Consider the following 18,311-nt stretch of genomic DNA (forward strand, 5'->3'; position numbering starts at 1 on the left):
CTGCTCTAGCAATACACACCAAACTGAGCATGTGCATAGTGACTCCAAAGGCTCTGTCTTATCAGGCGATAGATTGGGGACAGTGGAAGTAGGGGAGGATCAGAGAAGACAGGATCAAACTGCCTTTTTACACAATGCAGAGGATTGTGAAAAAAGAAAACTAAAGCGCTGATGTGGATTCTCTATAAAATAACAAAACACCAAAAAGAAATGTGTAAGCTGCAACCAACCAATTATGGGGCGTACACACAGTCGGACTTTGTTCGGACATTCCGACAACAAAATCCATGGATTTTTTCCGACGGATGTTGGCTAAAACTTGTCTTGCATACATACGGTCACACAAAGTTGTCGGAAAATCCGATCATTCTAAACGCGGTGACGTAAAACACGTACGTCGGGACTATAAACCCAACAGTGGCCAATAGCTTTCATCTCTTTATTTATTCTGAGCATGCGTGGCACTTTGTCCGTCAGATTTGTGTACACACGATCGGAATTTCCGACAACGGATTTTGTTGTCGGAAAATTTTATCTCCTGCTCTCCAACTTTGTGTGTCGGAAAATCCGATATAAAAATTTGTCCGATGGAGCCCTCACACGGTCGGAATTTCCGACAACACGCTCCGATCGGACATTTTCCATCGGAAAATCCGACCGTGTATACGGGCCATTAGTGCTGTGACACCTGTTGCTATAAATCAATATAAAATGTTAGTGCGCTTATCAAACTATCCCCATCTGTTGGAGTGGTGCTCATATATAAAATCCTAAACCATAAAAATACCCTGATATCATAATCAGTAAAGTGAATAAGCGCAAATATATATTCAATCAATAAAGTGAATAAATGCAAATAAATGCATCAAAAAACATATACCCTGATATCACAATCAGTAAAGTGAATAAGTACAAATAAATATCAATCAATAAAGTTTATATATGCAAATAGATACATCAAAAAACATAAGGGAACACAGATCCCAGGTATATGTAGATGGAAGAAAAAAAAAAAAAAAACAATAAATAGTGTCTGTCTGTGTTAATCCAGCTGAGGTCTAAATGTCCAAACAATTGCCTTTGATGAACTTGCTTGTATTTCAATTATCACAGATCACAGTTGCATGATGAATTACATTTGCAAGGTGATGATTCACATAAAGATAAAAGAAAAACAATCATTGTGCAGTGTTTTTAAATGCTTACAAAACTGGGCAAACAATGTAATCCACTCACACATCTGCAGTAGCTGAATCGCTTTTGATCAGACAGCTTCACCGCTCATACAGCAATACTTATTTTTAGCAATAGATTACACAATATAACTTTTAATAATACAACTTGGTGGAGGAATAATAAAATAAGAATAAATCACCAAGAAAGCCATTTTGGAAGAATGGACATAGAAACAATCAGAAACATCCAAATCAATAGTATAGTAACTATGGAAATTCAGGCAATTATGGTCATGAAAATCAAAGGAACTATAATTACCAAAATCAGGATTGGACAGAAGGAAGAGATGATAGAGACTACCCTCAACATCAACTTTATGGCCATCAAAATCACAACCATTATAATCAATATCAGTATGACTCCAGAAGAAGTCCGATCCCCACTCAAAATAGGTATGAGGCCCTAAGAGACTATCGAGGTGATGAACAGCCATGGTCTTTTTTAGACCTACGTTGGAACGAACGAACCCCACCAAGGCACGACAAAATGCTAAATGCAAGAAGTCCAAACTCAAAAGAGGATGTTGCGGAGGACAGAAGGTCCAAAAGAAAAAGAATAGTAGGGGAAGGCATCCTTAATTTGAGTGGAATAGAACAAGATCAGAAATGCTGACATCAGATCAAAGATTGAAGTATGCCCCTAAACGGAATCTTAATAAATTTGAAATGTATGTTGATATTCAGAAATATACAAGGAGATTAAATATAAAACAATACATGCTAAACAAGACCCCAAATATTCAAAATGGAAGATCGGATATATCAGAAAAAATTGTGCATAGCCAACTGAGAAATAAATCGCTATTCAACCCGCCGGTTCATAATAATGAGCATATAGAGGTTTTTAACAGGATGGTCATACAAGACCTCGAGAAACTGAAAATTAAAAAAATACATGAGCCTCAAGCTATCAAAAGAGGAATTAGGGAATTGGAGCAAAACAAACAAGTCGTAATTAGACCCGCTGATAAAAGGGGAGCAATTGTTGTTTTTGCAAAAGATTATTATAATAAGGAGTTAATAGACCAATTAAGTGATACTAGTACCTACATAAAATTGAAGGGTAATCCAACAAGGCAATATAAAGAAGAGTTACGTGAACTAATATATTAAAAGGAAGAATGAAGAATATTCTAACAAAGAAGGAAGAGAAATATTTGGTACCTGAGGTGTGCAGGGTGCCCATTATATATACAGTACCAAAGATCCACAAGAATCCACTAAATCCTCCAGGAAGGCCTATAATTAATGGAATACAATCTATAAAAACTCTAGACTGGGAGAATATGTAGATAAATTTATACAGCCTTTAGTGCCTTGTGCATACTTGAGATACAAAGCACCTTATTCAGATACTAAATGAAACGGATTTGGTACCCCAACATAAGTATTTAATAGCCACAGCAAACGTATCATCGTTGTATACGATAATAGATCACGATGAAGCCATTCAATCTACTAAATGAGCTCTAGATAAGTTTACTAATTTGATCTCGAAATAAAAGATTTATTCTGAGGTGTTTGGCTTGCAACACAATTATTTTTGGAATAATAATGAATATTATAGGCAATTTAACGGCATTGGGATGGGTGCTAAGTATGCACCAAGTGTTGCAAATATATTTATGGTGAAGTGGGAGGAACAGGCCTAAATGCGCTGAACTTCCTGAGGATTTGATCCTTTACAGAAGGTTTATAGATGACCGTATAGTCATATGGAAGGGGGATGAAAATAGTTTGGTACAATTTTTTGAATAATTAAATAATAATCAGAAAAATATTACACTTACATATGAAATTAGTAATGAAAAGGTTCACTTCCTTGAACTGGAAATATGTCAAGAAGAGGGAAAACGAACTACAAAAACTTTCTTTAAACCTGTGGAAAGGAACGGTTATATACCGGTAGTCAGTTGTCACCATGAATCCTGGCTTATTAACATACCTAAAAGGTAAGCTGATACGTCTGAGAAGGAACTGTTCCAGCCAAAATGATTATTTGGAACAAGCAAAAATTATAGGAAACAAATTTACAAGTAAAGGATATAATAAAAACTTTATAGAAGTTAAAATACAGTAAGTATATGATATTCCACGGGAGAAACTTATACAGGATAAAGTAAAGGAGTTTAAACAATATCAAGGAATTCTCTTAATTACGAATTTTAATACACAACAAACAAACTGAACAGATTATCAAAAGGCATTGGTCACTTCTTTTAGCTGACAGACAATTGCAATCGATTTTACCGGAGAAACCACGTTTTACCTACCGGAGCGCTCCAACTCTGAGGGACTTAGTTGCAAAAAAATGTCCCAGAGCCACCTAAGAGGTCTAATGACCTAACTTTTTTTTAGGGAAAAGGTTTTTATCCCTGCAGAAGGTGTTACGCATGCAGGAATACAAACCTTAATGGCCAAAAATGCACAAATTTTATTTCCACAAGTACCAACAAAGAGTATGTAATCAAGGATTTTTATTTCTTGCAGGACAGAAGGGGTGGTGTATGTGTTGCAGTGTACATGTTCACTGCAGTATATAGGATGAACTAAACGTCCCTTATGGAAACGCAAAGAAGTGGCTACCCCAAACACCGTGTATCCCGCCATTTTGCACTACATCGTAATAAAGATCCTACGCACATAAAATTCTGGGCTAGTGATAAGTACAAACCCCACTGGAGGGGTAGTAATAAGATCAGAGAGTTAAGTAAAAGTGAATCCAGATGGATCTTCGAAATGTGCACTTTATCGCCGAGGGGCTTGAATATTGATTTTGACTTGAATTGTTTAATTTCAGATTTTTAATTTTTAAATTTGATCTCTTTGGGTTTTTAAACATATTTATTATAAGTGTGGGTTTTTTTCCCATGGCTCATTACAGGAGGGAATGGTATTATGGGTCCTACATTATAAAGATTATACAACCATAATATGGAGGCTGTGATGTGTGTATTTTAATAATTTTAAATTCATTTGTGGTTGAATTATACCTATCTATCTACGCATGCTTCCCGCAAGTTTGACCATGGGGGGGAGCCTGAAGTCTGTGTTCAATAGATCCTTTTAGTGAATAATGTTTCTTAATTCCAAATTTGATTTTAACTTGTGTCTTAAAAAAGTTGTATTATTAAAAGTGATATTGTGTAATCTATTACTAAAAGTATTGCTGTAATGCAGACTTGCTTTTTTACCGATATCACTATGGCAACTAATATGCTGTCCATAGCTTAAAAAGGAAGCTTGGCCGGTCACATGACTACCCTTGAGAAAGTCACGTGACATGTGATGATACGCGTGGGGAGAAGGAGTCAGTGACGTCTTCGCATAGTGTTCGGCAAACACCGCGATAGCTGTATGAGCGGTGAAGCTGCCTGACCATTATAACAAAAGCGATTCAGCTACTGCAAATGTGTGAGTGGATTACATTGTTTGCCCAGTTTTGTAAGCATTTAAAAACACTGCACAATGATGGTTTTCCTTTTATCTTTATGTGAATCATCACCTTGCAAATGTAATTCATCATGCAACTGTGATCTGTGATAATTGATATACAAGCAAGTTCATCAAAGGCAATTGTTTGGACATTTAGACCTCAGCTGGATTAACACAGACACTATTTTTTTTTTTTTTTCTTCCATCTACAATCTACATATACCTGGGATGTGTGTTCCCTTATATGTTTTTGATGTATCTATTTGCATATATTCACTTTATTGATTGATATATTTGCACTTATTCACTTTATTGATTGTGATATCAGGGTATATGTTTTTTGATGCATTGATTTGCATTTATTCACTTTATTGATTGAATATTTATTTGCACTTATTCACTTTACTCATTATGATATCAGGGTATTTTTATGGTTTAGGATTTTATATAGAAGCACAACTCCAACAGATGGGGATAGTTTGATAAGCGCACTAACATATTTTATATTGAATGCAGAGGATTAACCCCTTAGGTTCCACAGTGAGTATAACAACCATGCTTTACTGCATATACAGACTGATCTTACTGTTGTGGGTTTAGTAACACTTTAAATTAATATTAAACCCCAGAGACTAGGAGCCAGCAACACTGAACTATGAAAAATAGTTTACTATGGAATGTCTTTTTTTGTGCTAATGTGTAAAAACCACTGAGGGTTTAAAAAGTGACCAGAATTCTTGTTACCCAATCTATAGAAAGCTACTGGTAGCAGGCACTAAAGCGAGGACACTAAAAGCAGGTTGGATTGAAGCTTGTATGGCCTCCATAATGTAGAAAGTCACATACTTTAAGCTGCACGCAATGCAAATTATCGAAATACACAGTTGAAATACATGTATGAAATCTGGTTTACCTGCTAAAAAAAAATTCTGTCTGTTCATGGCCATATGCACTGTCCTCGTGCACGGCGCGCTTGTGTGCACCCCTAGGGGCGTTCAGAGCAGCAATCGGGGACGAGGCTTGTCACCCTGACACAGCCTAGCCCTGTTCATGGTAAAGAGCAAATGAAATTGGCTCTTTACCACGTGACCGGCTGTGTCCAATCACAGCCAGTCACAGAATGTCAACAAACCGCGGTAATGAGTGGTTACCAGGTTCTTCTCCTCACACACTGATCGATACCTGTCACCAGCTCATCAGAGTACCTGTCACCGGCCCATCAGAGTACCCGAGTACCTGTCACCAGCCCATCTGAGTACCTGAATACCTGTTACTAGCCCATCAGCGTACCCGAATACCTGTCACCAGCCCATCAGAGTACCTAGTTGCAGCCCATGCCTCATTAAATATACCTTGGGGTGTTTGCTTTCCAAAATGGGGTCATTTTGTGTGTAATTCCACTGTCCTGGTGCTCCTGGACCTTCAAAAGTGTGATAGGAAGGAATGAAAATAGATGGGTAATTTATGCTCCTAGAACGCCTGAAGGTACTACTTCAATGTTGAACCTCTCTATGTATCCAGGCTGTGTAAAAGTCTCACACATGTGGTATCGACATACTTGGGACGAGTAGCAGAATGTATTTTGGGGCGTAATTTTTTTCTATGTACATGCTTTGTGTTAGAAATCTCTTATAAACTGACCACTTTCAGTAAAAAAAAAAAAAAAAAAATATGTTTTCACTTTCTTTCCACATTTTTCAAAGACTTTTGAAAAAAAATGAACCAGTCAAAAGACTCATTGTGCCTCATAGAATATACCTTGGGTGTTTGCTTTCCAAAATGGGGTCATTTTGGCGCTAATTCCATTGTCCTGGTGCTCCAGGACCTTCAAAAGTGTGATAGATCGTTAGGAAATTTTATGTGCAATTTATACTCCCAGAACGCCTGATGGTGCTCCCTGTATGTTGGGCCTCTCTATGTGGCCAGGCTGTGAAAAAGTCTCAATCATGCATTACCATGTTACCAGAATGTATTTTGTGGGGTAATTGGAAGTATGCATATGCTGTGTGTGAGAAATAACGTATGACAATTCTGTGTTCAAAAAACTCAGCATGCCTCTTACTAAATACCTTGGAATGTATACTTTACAAAAAGGGGTCATTTGGGGGGCATTTGTACTTTCCTGACATTTCAGGGCCTCAAGAGATAGGCCATCACTACATCAGGTGTGATCAATTTTCAATGATTTGCACCATAGCTTGGAGACTAACTTTCACAAAGACCAAATATACACTTATTTGGGTTATTTTTACCAAAGATATAGCAGTATAAAATTTTGGCCCAAAGTTATGAACAAAAATTATTAAAAATTTTAAAAAAGTGTTTTTTTTTTTTTTCTTCAAAATTTTCACTCTTTTTTTTTCACTTATGTAGCAAAAAATAAAAAAACCCAGTGGTGATTAAATACCACCAAAAGAAAGCTCTATTTGTGTGAAAAAAATTACAAAAATTTTGTTTGGGTACAGTGTTGCATGACTGAGTAATTGCCATTCAAAGTGAGAGCGTGCTGAAAGCTGAAAATTGGTCTGGGCAGGAAGGGTGTATAAGTGCCCTGTATTGAAATGGTTAACAAAACTATCCGAGCATCTTTAGTAATATTGACCATAGTGACAGAATAATCCAAGGAACAGACCCGTATCCAGAAGCTCCTGGCTTTAGGACAGGTCCACCAAATGTGAAGGGTTGTCCCCACTTAACCACAACCCCGGAAACAGGAGGCTTAGGTGACCGGGTACATTTTAGCAAGTCGTTCAGGTACCAAGTGCCATCTGTGCTAACCCACATGAGAAGTATTACCAAACAAGTTTTGGCCATACTTCTCTTTAACCACTTGCTGACCGTGCTATAGCCGAATGACGGCTACAGCGCAGCCAGCCAGCTCTGGGAGAGATCGCATCCGCCACGTGCTCTGTGATCGCTGTGTCGCTAGCACACAGATTGGGGTAAAGGGCCAATCACAGCGACCTTTTACCATGTGATCAGCTCAGTGTCCAATCACAGCTGATCACGATGTAAACACAGCTGGTTATCACCTTTCCTTTCCTCACACTGTCAGGAGAGTCAATAACTGGCTTGTGTAAAAGGGTGTCACGTACCTGGTAGGTAGAGCCCGGAATGCAGGGAACGGCCTCTCGTATACATCCGACTCGGGAACCCCTGGTAGTTATGACAGGGGCTCGAGAGTGCGAAGGGGCACAAGTGCCTGACTGGAAAGCTGGAGCAGAGGGCTGGATCTGGTAGTCAGCTGGGAGGTGTCCTGTAGTCCAACGGCAGGATGCAGACATCAGGGAGGTGTCTTGTAGTCCAGCAGCAGGATGCAGACAGCAGGAAAGGTGACTTGTAGTCCAGCAGCAGATTGTAGACAGCAGGGAGGTGTCTTGTAGTCCAGCAGCAGGATGCAGACAGCAGGGTACAGGCAGGCCGGGTCAAACACAGGCAGGCAGATCAGGTACAGAAGGTAAATCCAGGAGAATAGTCAAAGTCCAGAGCCGAGGTCAGGGCAGGCAGCAAACAGGGTAGTCAAGAACAGTCCAACAGGTAGCAGGTAGCAAGTACAGAATACGGGTAACAAGGCAGTGGGGTCTTCAGGAACGCTGTAGACCGGACAGTAAGGCAGCAATGGAACAGTCCCCTTTAAAAAGCCCATCTTTGGCGCCAAGTGCTGTCACAGGGAGCACGCGCGCGTGCCCGTGTGCCGCTATTGCGCATGCGCGTGCGCCTGATAGCGCTTCTGTGCACAGGCATTCTTTTAAACTTTCTATTGCTGGAACGCTTGCAAGAAGGCTTTTCCTGACATTGCCCCCCTCCAATGAGCAGCCTCCGGATGCCCAACTGGGCCATTTTACTAGGATGGGATCTCTTAAAGGCTAGAATTAGTCTTTTGGCGTGGATATTAGTCTCTGGTTCCCAAGAGTTATCCTCAGGACCGTACCCTTTCCATTTGACCAGATACTGAATTTGGTTGCGTCTTTTCCGGCAATCTATGATTGATTCCACCTCAAACTCCTCTTCACCATCGATGAGCACAGGTTCAGGAGGACCAGTGTTTCGGTTAAGGAAGGGATCCGGAACTAAAGATTTAAGGAGGGCCACACGAAAGACTGGATGAATACGAAATGACTCCGGTAATTTTAATTCATAGGCCACATCATTGATCTTTCTTACCACTAGGAAGGGACCCGCAAACTTAGGGCCCAGTTTCCTGGAAGGGCATGCCAACTTCAGATTCAGGGTAGACAGCCAGACTTGATCTCCTATCTTCAGATCAAGCTCCCCTCTCCTCTTTTTATCAAATGTCACCTTGTTCCGTTCCTGAGTCTTTGACATGGTCTCTTGGAGTAGCCTGTTTGCACTGAAAAAACTCAAGGTTTCCTGGACAGCCGGTACCGAACACTCTGAAATGTTGTTGGACAAGAACAAGGGATGAAAACCATAGTTTGCAAAAAATGGAGACTGATTAGTTGCAGAGTGAACAGAATTATTGTAAGCCAACTCAGCCAGAGGTAATAGGGGAACCCAGTCATCTTGGGAAAAACAAGAATAGCACCATAAGTATTGTTCCAAGGTCTGGTTTGTTCATTCAGTCTGACCATTAGTCTGGGGATGGTAAGCAGAAGAGAAGGAGAGGTCAATCTTCAGGGATCCACATAGAGCTCTCCAGAACCTGGATGTAAATTGCAACCCTCGATCAGATACGATGTTTGCAGGTATACCATGGAGCCTTACAATTTCTCTAATAAAGATCCCCGCAGTCTCGGAAGCAGAGGGGGTACCCTTCATGGGCAAAAAGTGAGCCATCTTGGAAAGTCTGTCAACCACTACGAAAATAGTGGTGTAGCCCTTGGATGGTGGTAATTCAACGATAAAATCCATGGAGATCATCCTCCATGGTCTTTCTGGAACAGGAAGAGGTCTTAGCAACCCCCAAGCCTTGGTCTTGCTGCCCTAGTTTTGGATGCAGGTAATGCACGATTCCACATAATGTTTACAATCCTCCCTTAGCTGAGGCCACCAAAATGTGCGTTGGAGAAGTTTGGAGGTCTTGTGTATCCCGAAGTGGCTGGCTAATTTGTGGTCATGACAGGATTTAAGAACAGCAACCCGTGTTTGTTGGGGCACAAAGATCTTATCCTTGTGCCATAATAATTAGTCTCTGGACTGTAGAGTGACATCTGCTGGAAGGGGAGCTGTTGAAGATGCCTGTCTGATTTGAGACAGCAGATCTCCCTGGAGCATCAGAAAGTTCCCAGGAGCAAGAATGGTGTCTGGGGGAGAAGGAGCTTCAGGTTCACTGAACATCTGGGACAGCGCATCTGGTTTGGTATTTTTTGATCCCGGTCTATAAGTAATGTGAAAAGTAAACCTGGCGAAGAAGAGTGCCCATCTGGCCTGGCGTGGTTTCAATCTTTTGGCAACCTTCAGGTACTCCAGATTCTTGTGGTCGGTGTACACCAGAATAGGATGGGCCGCTCCCTCCAGGAGGTAGCGCCATTCCTCAAGTGCGGCCTTGATTGCTAGTAGCTCCCTGTCCCCAACATCGTAATTCCTTTCGGCTTCGATTAACCTGTGGGAGAAGAACGCCGCTGGATGCAATAAAGCCTTGGAGCCTTGTCTCTGCGAAAGTACCGCTCCTACTGCTATCTCGGAAGCATCTACCTCCAATATGTAGGGTAAAGCTGGATCGGGGTGCTTCAGGACGGAGGCTGACACAAATTGGTCTTTCAAGGAAATAAAAGCAGCTTGAGCCTTAGGGGACCATTGGAACCGGGTGCCTTGCCGAGTCAGTCTTGTGATGGGGGTGATGATGGAGGAAAATCCCTTGATGAATTTGCGATAGAAATTTGCAAATCCCACAAAGCGCTGTACTCCTTTCTTGTCCGTCAGAGCCGGCCAATCCAAGATGGCAGAGACCTTCTGAGGATCCATCTTGATACCATCTATGGAGATGATCAGACCTAGAAACTGAATGCTTTGGCGTTCAAATTCGCACTTTTCGGGTTTGGCGTATAGGCCATGTTGGCGGAGTCGGGTTAGAACTTTCTTGACATGCTCTCGGTGGATAGACAGGGAAGAGGAGAAGATCAGGATGTCGTCCAGATATACTATGATGAACAGATCAAGGTAGTCTCTAAAAATATCATTCACGAAATGCTGGAAAGTGGCAGGAGCATAACATAACCCAAAGGGCATCACCAGGTATTCAAAGTGTCCGAAGCGGATGCGGAAGGCAGTCTTCCATTCGTCCCCGCTCCGGATCCGGACTAAGTTGTATGCTCCCCGAAGATCAAGTTTGGTGAATATAGATGGTTCCAAGCCTCTGAAATAGTTCGGGTACTGGTTTTTGATTGTAATTTTATTAAGGTCCTGGTAGTCTACACAAGGGCGTAGGGAATGATCTTTTTTCTCCACGAAGAAGATTCCTGCTCCGGCCGGAGAGGTGGAAGGCCGTATGAACCCTTTTTCCAGATTCTCGTCGATGTAAGTTTTAAGCGTACCAAACTCCAGCTCGGTTAAGGGAAAAATTCTCCCAAAGGGGACCTCTGCCCCGGGAAGAAGTTCAATTGGGCAGTCATAGGGTCTGTGTGGGGGAAGTGTCTCTGCCCCTTTCCGACTGAACACATCCAGGAAATCATGGTACGCTTCTGGAACGGTTTGGCAGGTTTCAGCATCGGTTTCCAGACACAACAGGTAAGATGGAACATCAGTAGATCCCTGTAGGAAATGCTGACGGCAGTAAGGAGAGGGAAAACTGAGGTTTCCAGTAGACCAGTCAATTCGTGGGTTGTGAGCTTTGAGCCAAGGCATGCCCAGTATGATGGGAAACAAGGGTGACTCAATGATGTCAAGACGGAGTAGTTCCCAGTGGTTGCCGGAAATGGTGGTGTCTAAAGGAACTGTCTCTTGTGTTACAGGCCCAGATTTAATAGCCGATCCGTCGGCCAGGTGTACAGACAGCCCTTGTGCTCTGGGTCGTAGAGGGATCTGGAACTTGTGAGCAAAAGATAAGTCCATAAATCCACTACAGGCTCCGGAATCAATTATAGCGGTTGCCCGGATGTTCCCTCCTGGAAGCTGTAGAGAAATGGGAACAGCCAAGTGAGTGGTATTGTTAAAAACAGCAGATAAGGAAGTGGAGAAGTTAGTGTGCTTACAGGTCTTTGCAGGACAAGTCCTCACGTAGTGTCCAGATTTCCCGCAATAAAGGCAGAGGTTGTTAGCCCGCTGGCGTTGTCGCTCTTCAGGGGTGAATGAAGGACGGATCAGGCCAAGTTGCATTGGTTCACAAGTATCGGTAGGGGTGTATGCAGGAGGGTAACATCCACACCGGGCGAGAGGGACCAGCTGCACGTTCTGCCCTACGTTCTCTTAGGCGCCTATCAATTTGGATCGACAGGTTGATAAGTTCAAGTGTAGCCGGAGTGCCAACCCGAGCCAATTCATCTTTTAATGGTTCAGAAAGTCCCATGCAAAACTGGTAACGTAGGGCGGCTTCGTTCCAGTTTGTGTCGGAACTCCAACGTCTGAATTCAGATGCCTAGTCCTCCGCCGCCCTACGGCCCTGCTGAAGTGAGAATAGTGCTGCTTCTGCGGTAGCTGCTTGTTGTGGATCTTCATATAGGAGAGCCATGGCTTGGAAGAAAGTATCCAAATGGTCGAGGCAATTATTCTTCTGCTCCAAAAGGCGATGGGCCCATGCCTGGGGTTCGCCCAGTAGGAGAGAAATGACGAACCCTACTTTAGTGGTTTCTAAGGAAAAAGTTCTGGGTTGCAATGCAAAGAAAAGTTCACAGGCATTACGGAATGCCCTATACTTGCTGCGGTCCCCGGAGAACCTTTCTGGTGTGGGCACTTTGGATTCAGGAGGCAACATGACCACTGAAGGAGCAGTGGGTGGACCCGGAGCTGGGGTGGAGAGAACTTGAACACGCTCTTCTAGTTGTTTATAACCGTCTTGTAAGTCCTTGACAGCTTCCGAGAGTCCAGCTAGATGACGGCATAAGTCCTCCATGGGTGACGTCCCCTGCGTGGGCTCGGACATGGCTGTCCGATACTGTCACGTACCTGGTAGGTAGAGCCCGGAATGCAGGGAATGGCCTCTCGTATACCTCGGACTCAGGAACCCCTGGTAGTGATGACAGGGGCTCGAGAGTGCGAAGGGGCACAAGTGCCTGACTGGAAAGCTAGAGCAGAGGGCTGGATCTGGTAGTCAGCTGGGAGGTGTCCTGTAGTCCAACGGCAGGATGCAGACAGCAGGGAGGTGTCTTGTAGTCCAGCAGCAGGATGCAGACAGCAGGGAGGTGACTTGTAGTCCAGCAGCAGGATGTAGACAGCAGGGAGGTGTCTTGTAGTCCAGCAGCAGGATGCAGGCAAGCCTGGTCAAACACAGGCAGGCAGATCAGGTACAGAAGGTAAATCCAGGAGAATAGTCAAAGTCCAGAGCCGAGGTCAGGGCAGGCAGCAAACAGGGTAGTCAAGAACAGTCCAACAGGTAGCAAGTACAGAATACGGGTACTTTCTATTGCTGGAACGCTTGCAAGAAGGCTTTTCCTGACAAAGGGACATCTACAATGATAATCAGTGCAGTCTCAACAGTGCCCACCAGTGCCGCCTGCCAGTGCCCAGTGTTGCCTCATCAGTGCAGCCTCATCAGCGCACATCAGTGAAGGAAAAAAAAAAAAATTACCTGCTGGCAAAATTTTATAACAAACTTTGAAAAATGTTTAGTTTTTTTTCAAAATTTTCAGTCTTATTTTTTTATTAGTTGCTAAATAAAAGAAAAAACTGATGATTTAATACCACCAAAAGAAAGCTTTTCATTTGGTAACAGAGTTGCATGGCTGCGCAATTGTCATTCAAAATGTGACAGCTGAAAGGTGAAAATTGGCCGGGCAGGAAGAGCGTAAATGTTCCCAGTAGGAAAGTGGTTACGCTTTAATCATTTACTCCAAATGTTCTATAACCAACCAGATCTTGCAGATCGATTTTAATGGATTTTGACCGAGTCGGCCAAGGTTTAAAAAAAAAAAAAAAAAAGTAAGGCCACTGACAAGAAGGGGTAAAAGCAGGGCATGACAGATAACAGAGCTCTAGAGAAGGCCTTCCAACCATCAGTTGGGTCTTAAACCTCAAGGCAAAAATGTAATATATTACAGCATAACAATCCATAGATGTGGTAGCTGCATTAGTTTTTTTTTTTTTCGTTTTTCTTTCTTTGTTTCATTGGTGGTTCAGCCAGTAACACATTTCCTGTCCTGGGGTGTGTGTATTCTGGATGAAGTAAAGAAGCACCCTTGGAAAGCAGCATTGTCAGCCGGGGGAGATGGTAGTGTTAGACTAGCATACTTAGATTAATTTGACTAACAAATTGAAGCTAAAAAGGTGTTGTAAACCCTCACATATACCCAGTAAAGTGATTGGCCTGAGGTGATACACAGAGATGAAACAAATCCTCCTACATAAGTTTGTTCCGGTATATCTGCGGTCTTCTTTTCTCTTCATCCCTTCAAAGTGCTGAATTTGTAAGCTTGTCTAAGAGTACACAAAACAAGGGCAGAGACAAAAAGTTACACTCTGCATAGCTCCGTGAGGAGAGATGAAATTGCACTCTGCAGAGTTCAGTGAGGTAAGCTCTAAGAGCAAATTGGAGGGAAGAGACACAGCCCCATTCACACAGCTCACAGGAACAGAGCTGAGGCTGTCAATCATCTGAAGGCCCGTCCCCTGTCACCATTTTTCTCTTGGTGTCAAGAAAATCTTTTAACAAGTGCTTTATGCAGATAGAGAATGGAAGCAGGAGACAGAAATGACACTTTGTTCTTTTAATATAGACAGGTACACACTATAGAAATATATGCTTTGATCATATTTCATGTCTGAGGTTTACAACCACTTGAACTCCAGCTAACACTTTATAAACAGTTCCCACAAACTGTCAGTGTTAAATGGCTTATCTCAACCCTGTAACTGATACTTTGTCTGGACAACTTGAACTGTTAATGTAAGCTGAACAATAAACAGACTTGCTGGCTAGATAAAAAGTGAAAAAAAAAAAAAAGCGTAAAAAAATAAAATAAAACCTAATGCAGCCACCACGGATTTTAGATAAGTGCACATTTTTTGCAGTTTTTTTTTTCTTACGAACCCGCAGAGCATTGCATCCGCATTTAGAACGTGGATGCAATGCAATGCTCCTGCAATCTCTCAGTAAGGCTGACAGTTACTGGAGAGCAGGAAAATCAATGAACTACAAGAACACTCATCAGCACCCTTGCAGTTCATTGAGAACTACAAGCCATCTGCTGCAATGGCACACAGTAGCTGTAGTTCGTTCATTAATTCACAGAACTCTGTGAATGAATGATGCGGCTGTGTGTGCAGAAACCCACATGGCCGTGCTGTTTTCAAACTGTCACAGCAGTTGCGGGCAGAGAATCCCCCAATCGCTGTCAGAATGGGGGGGGGGGGGGGGTAAATACAGGTAACATGTTCAGAAAGGTGAACTTATATAATTACTCTTTATAGAAAGGCACATCCTCTACAGTTATAGGTGGTCACTTTGTCAAGTCGAGACACCGCTGAATCCCCAGTGGGGACTAATTACATTTTTACATAGTCCTCTTCAACTGGCTTATGAACATGGCTAATAATCACCTAAAGGGAAGCAAACAGTTTGCTAAGGTATAATTATAATTGCAGTCTCTAATGAGAATGCTTGTGGTCAAAGTAAACAAATAACTGAGTGATTTGGTCCATAAATGCATGACTGCAGTAAAAAACTTCAGCCAAGAAAGCACAGGAACCAGCCAATCCCAGCAGAGCCAAAAAAATATTCTAAAGACAGAATAGAGCCAAGGTCCGAATGCAGCATCACATAGGCCAAGCTGGGGACAACAGCACCAGAAAGCTGCAGTTAGACTAGCTCTAGCAGCAATGTGAAGAGACTTGATTGAAGAAAAAGATCTTGAGAATTAGAAAAAAAAGATAGTAGTAAAATTAAGCTAGTCTTTTGTAAAGACATCCATCCTTCTAGCAAAAAACTGAGGGATTCTGGTCGTTTGAGGGGTTATCCTGGGTTGGCCTACAGTTGCTTTTGTGTATCCAGTCCACCTATAAGTGGCAGTATAACGCGAAGGTGAAAGACTTAATGCAACAGTGAGTGGATGAGAAAGAAAAGCAAATCTCCTGCCCTTCTATACAGAGCTGTGCTGTGTGGCAGACATGTGTAAGGGCCAGTTCACACCACATGCAGTCCAGTGCGTTTTTTTTCTGCATCAAAAGTGCGTGGATAGAGGGTTATATGGTTTTCAATGGCACAGTTCACACCAGTGCAGTCGTGCTGCATTTTTTTCTGTACTGAATTGTACTGGTACGCAGTAAATTACATCAAAAACACACTGGAAAAGACATTTTATTTAGGGTGTAGAAAAAAAAAGATGATGGGGGTAAAATGCACTGGAACGCATGAAAAACACACATGCTGAAAAGCATCCAGAACACATCCAGACTGCATTTCTATGGTGTAAACTGGCCCTAAATCTCAGGACTGGATGGACAGAAATACAAATCCTGTGGCAGGTAGAACAGCTGCCTTTTATGTATGTCATCTGTGTATTTAACCATTTGCCTTAAGTTCAGATTTAACGGACACCGATTCACTCAGAGGGCTTAATGTTGGCACAGGAGTGAAAGGGATGTATGGGTGTAAAAACTTGGGGCATTAGAAAAGAGTGAACCTTTGTGGAAACGTCCAGCAACAGGGATGTGCTGACAGCCTATGTTGACAGCTACCTGCTGCTGTTGCCAGCTTTAAAATGCTCTTTTATCCACAGATTTGCATTAAAAATCGGTGCAGTTCAGTTACAAACTGACAAAGTACTGTAAATAGTCAAATAATGCAATATAGCACACAAACACAAACACGCATAATTATATTACTACTTTAAAATGCAAGTGTGTGTGTGTTTATATCTACCTATATACTTTAATATAACATTTTCATAGTAAGATGTAACCCATTGCTTGGACTTATATATATATAAAAGCATGTAAGTGTGTGCATGTGTGCCTGCATTTTCTCCAGAAAACTTACCTTTGACCAGTTAGGACGTTTCAGCTGCACTTCTGGTTTGTATTCCTTTTTGGGTGCTAATCCAAATGGTAAGGCAGGAACTGCAGGCACCCCCCAGCTTCCAAAACCTGGTGGAGGAGGAGGGCCACCCAGCATGCCAGGAGGTGGGGGTGGTGGAACTCCAGGACCACCAGGGAAAGGAGGAGGTGGTGGTGGCAGTCCAGGTCCTCCAGGCAAAGGAGGGGGCGGTGGGGCTCCTGGAAAAGGTGGTGGAGGTGGAACCCCACCAGCACCAGGCATTGGTGGGGGTGGAGGTATGGCACCTGGCAAAGGTGGTGGAGGAGGAACAGACCCACCAGGCAAAGGAGGAGGGGGAGGAGGCATACCAATTTGTCCAGGAAGTGGAGGTGGGGGTGGAGGACCACCAATACCCATGAAGGGAGGTGGGGGAGGAGGAGGTGGAGGAGGTGCTCCCCCTGGAACTAAATTCCCTGGAAGAGGTGGTGGGGGAGGAGGAGGTGGAGGAGCTGGTCCTGGTCCAGCTCCTGGAGTAGGAACCGGAATTAAAACAGATGTTGACAAGGTGGCCATTTCTTTTTTCGTATCTTCAAGTTCCTTTGAGACTTTTTCAATCTGCAAAGATACAAACAGGAACAATATAAGGAAACTACAAACATGAAAATTATCAAATTAAAAAATTAGCTTTTTAAACCTTTCACCGCCACAGATTTATATCATATGTTGGAAACAGTGGGGGGGGGGGGGGGGGGGGGGCGGCTTACACACACTCCATGTTGTCAAACCCCTTTTTTGTCTCCTGTGTAATTAAAAATAAAGTTTGTTTAAAGTTAGTTTAAAAAGAGAAAGTTAAAAAGAGAAAGTTTAAAAAATTTAAGTTACACCCAAGCACGGTCCAAAGACCCCCTTTCCCTCCTAAACACACACGCAAAGGTTGATTGTGTTACACATGGAAATGGCGATTGTGCTACATGTTACATATGATTGCTCACATCAAAAGGGAGATAAAAGAAAAATCTAGGGGTATTATTCATGATTAACTTTAAAATGATGACCTGTAGGGGCTTTTAAAGCATCGCCTATGAAAAAAATTTGGGGTACCGAAGTTTTGCCAAAGTTTGTCGCCGATTCATCGGCATATGCAAAATGAAAGCAGTATTAAACCAAAAAATAATATATTGCAGCTCATTAATCATTGAAATTGGTGGCTGCATTAAATTTCTTTTTTTTTAGGCTTTTTTCCTCTCTGTTTTCACCTGGTGATCTGTCCAGTGACACACCTCTTGTATTAGAGTGCCCCAACTCTGGATGAAGGAGCATGGGGGCACCTTTGGACAGCAGCAATGTCAGTGTTGGGGGGAGAGGAGTGTTAGTGTACTAGCAGATTTAGATACACTAACAAATAGAAGCCAAACTCCATCTCACACTGCAGTTACACAAGCAGTTACAACTGTTTTTTTTTCCTTTTGGGATAAAAGTTTTACATGAATAAAAGCTGATCATTGTAAGGACCCCTGTCAGTGGTAAATGGTTTGTCTCAACACACTAAACTGCTA

The 18,311-nt window shown here is 42.5% G+C and overlaps 1 protein-coding gene across 2 annotated transcripts in view; it reads right to left on the reverse strand.

Moving 5' to 3' along the window:
• LOC141132489 (protein diaphanous homolog 1-like) overlaps positions 1-18,311 on the reverse strand; it is a 281,186-nt gene that overhangs the window by 22,439 nt on the left and 240,436 nt on the right. For both annotated transcript variants that reach the window (XM_073620954.1, XM_073620953.1), the window contains one exon: positions 16,759-17,370. In XM_073620954.1, the coding sequence (XP_073477055.1) occupies positions 16,759-17,370 (612 nt within the window). The remainder of the gene's footprint in view (positions 1-16,758; positions 17,371-18,311) is intronic.

This window comes from Aquarana catesbeiana, linkage group LG03, assembly GCF_042186555.1.
Source record: "Aquarana catesbeiana isolate 2022-GZ linkage group LG03, ASM4218655v1, whole genome shotgun sequence".
NCBI lineage: Eukaryota > Metazoa > Chordata > Amphibia > Anura > Ranidae > Aquarana > Aquarana catesbeiana.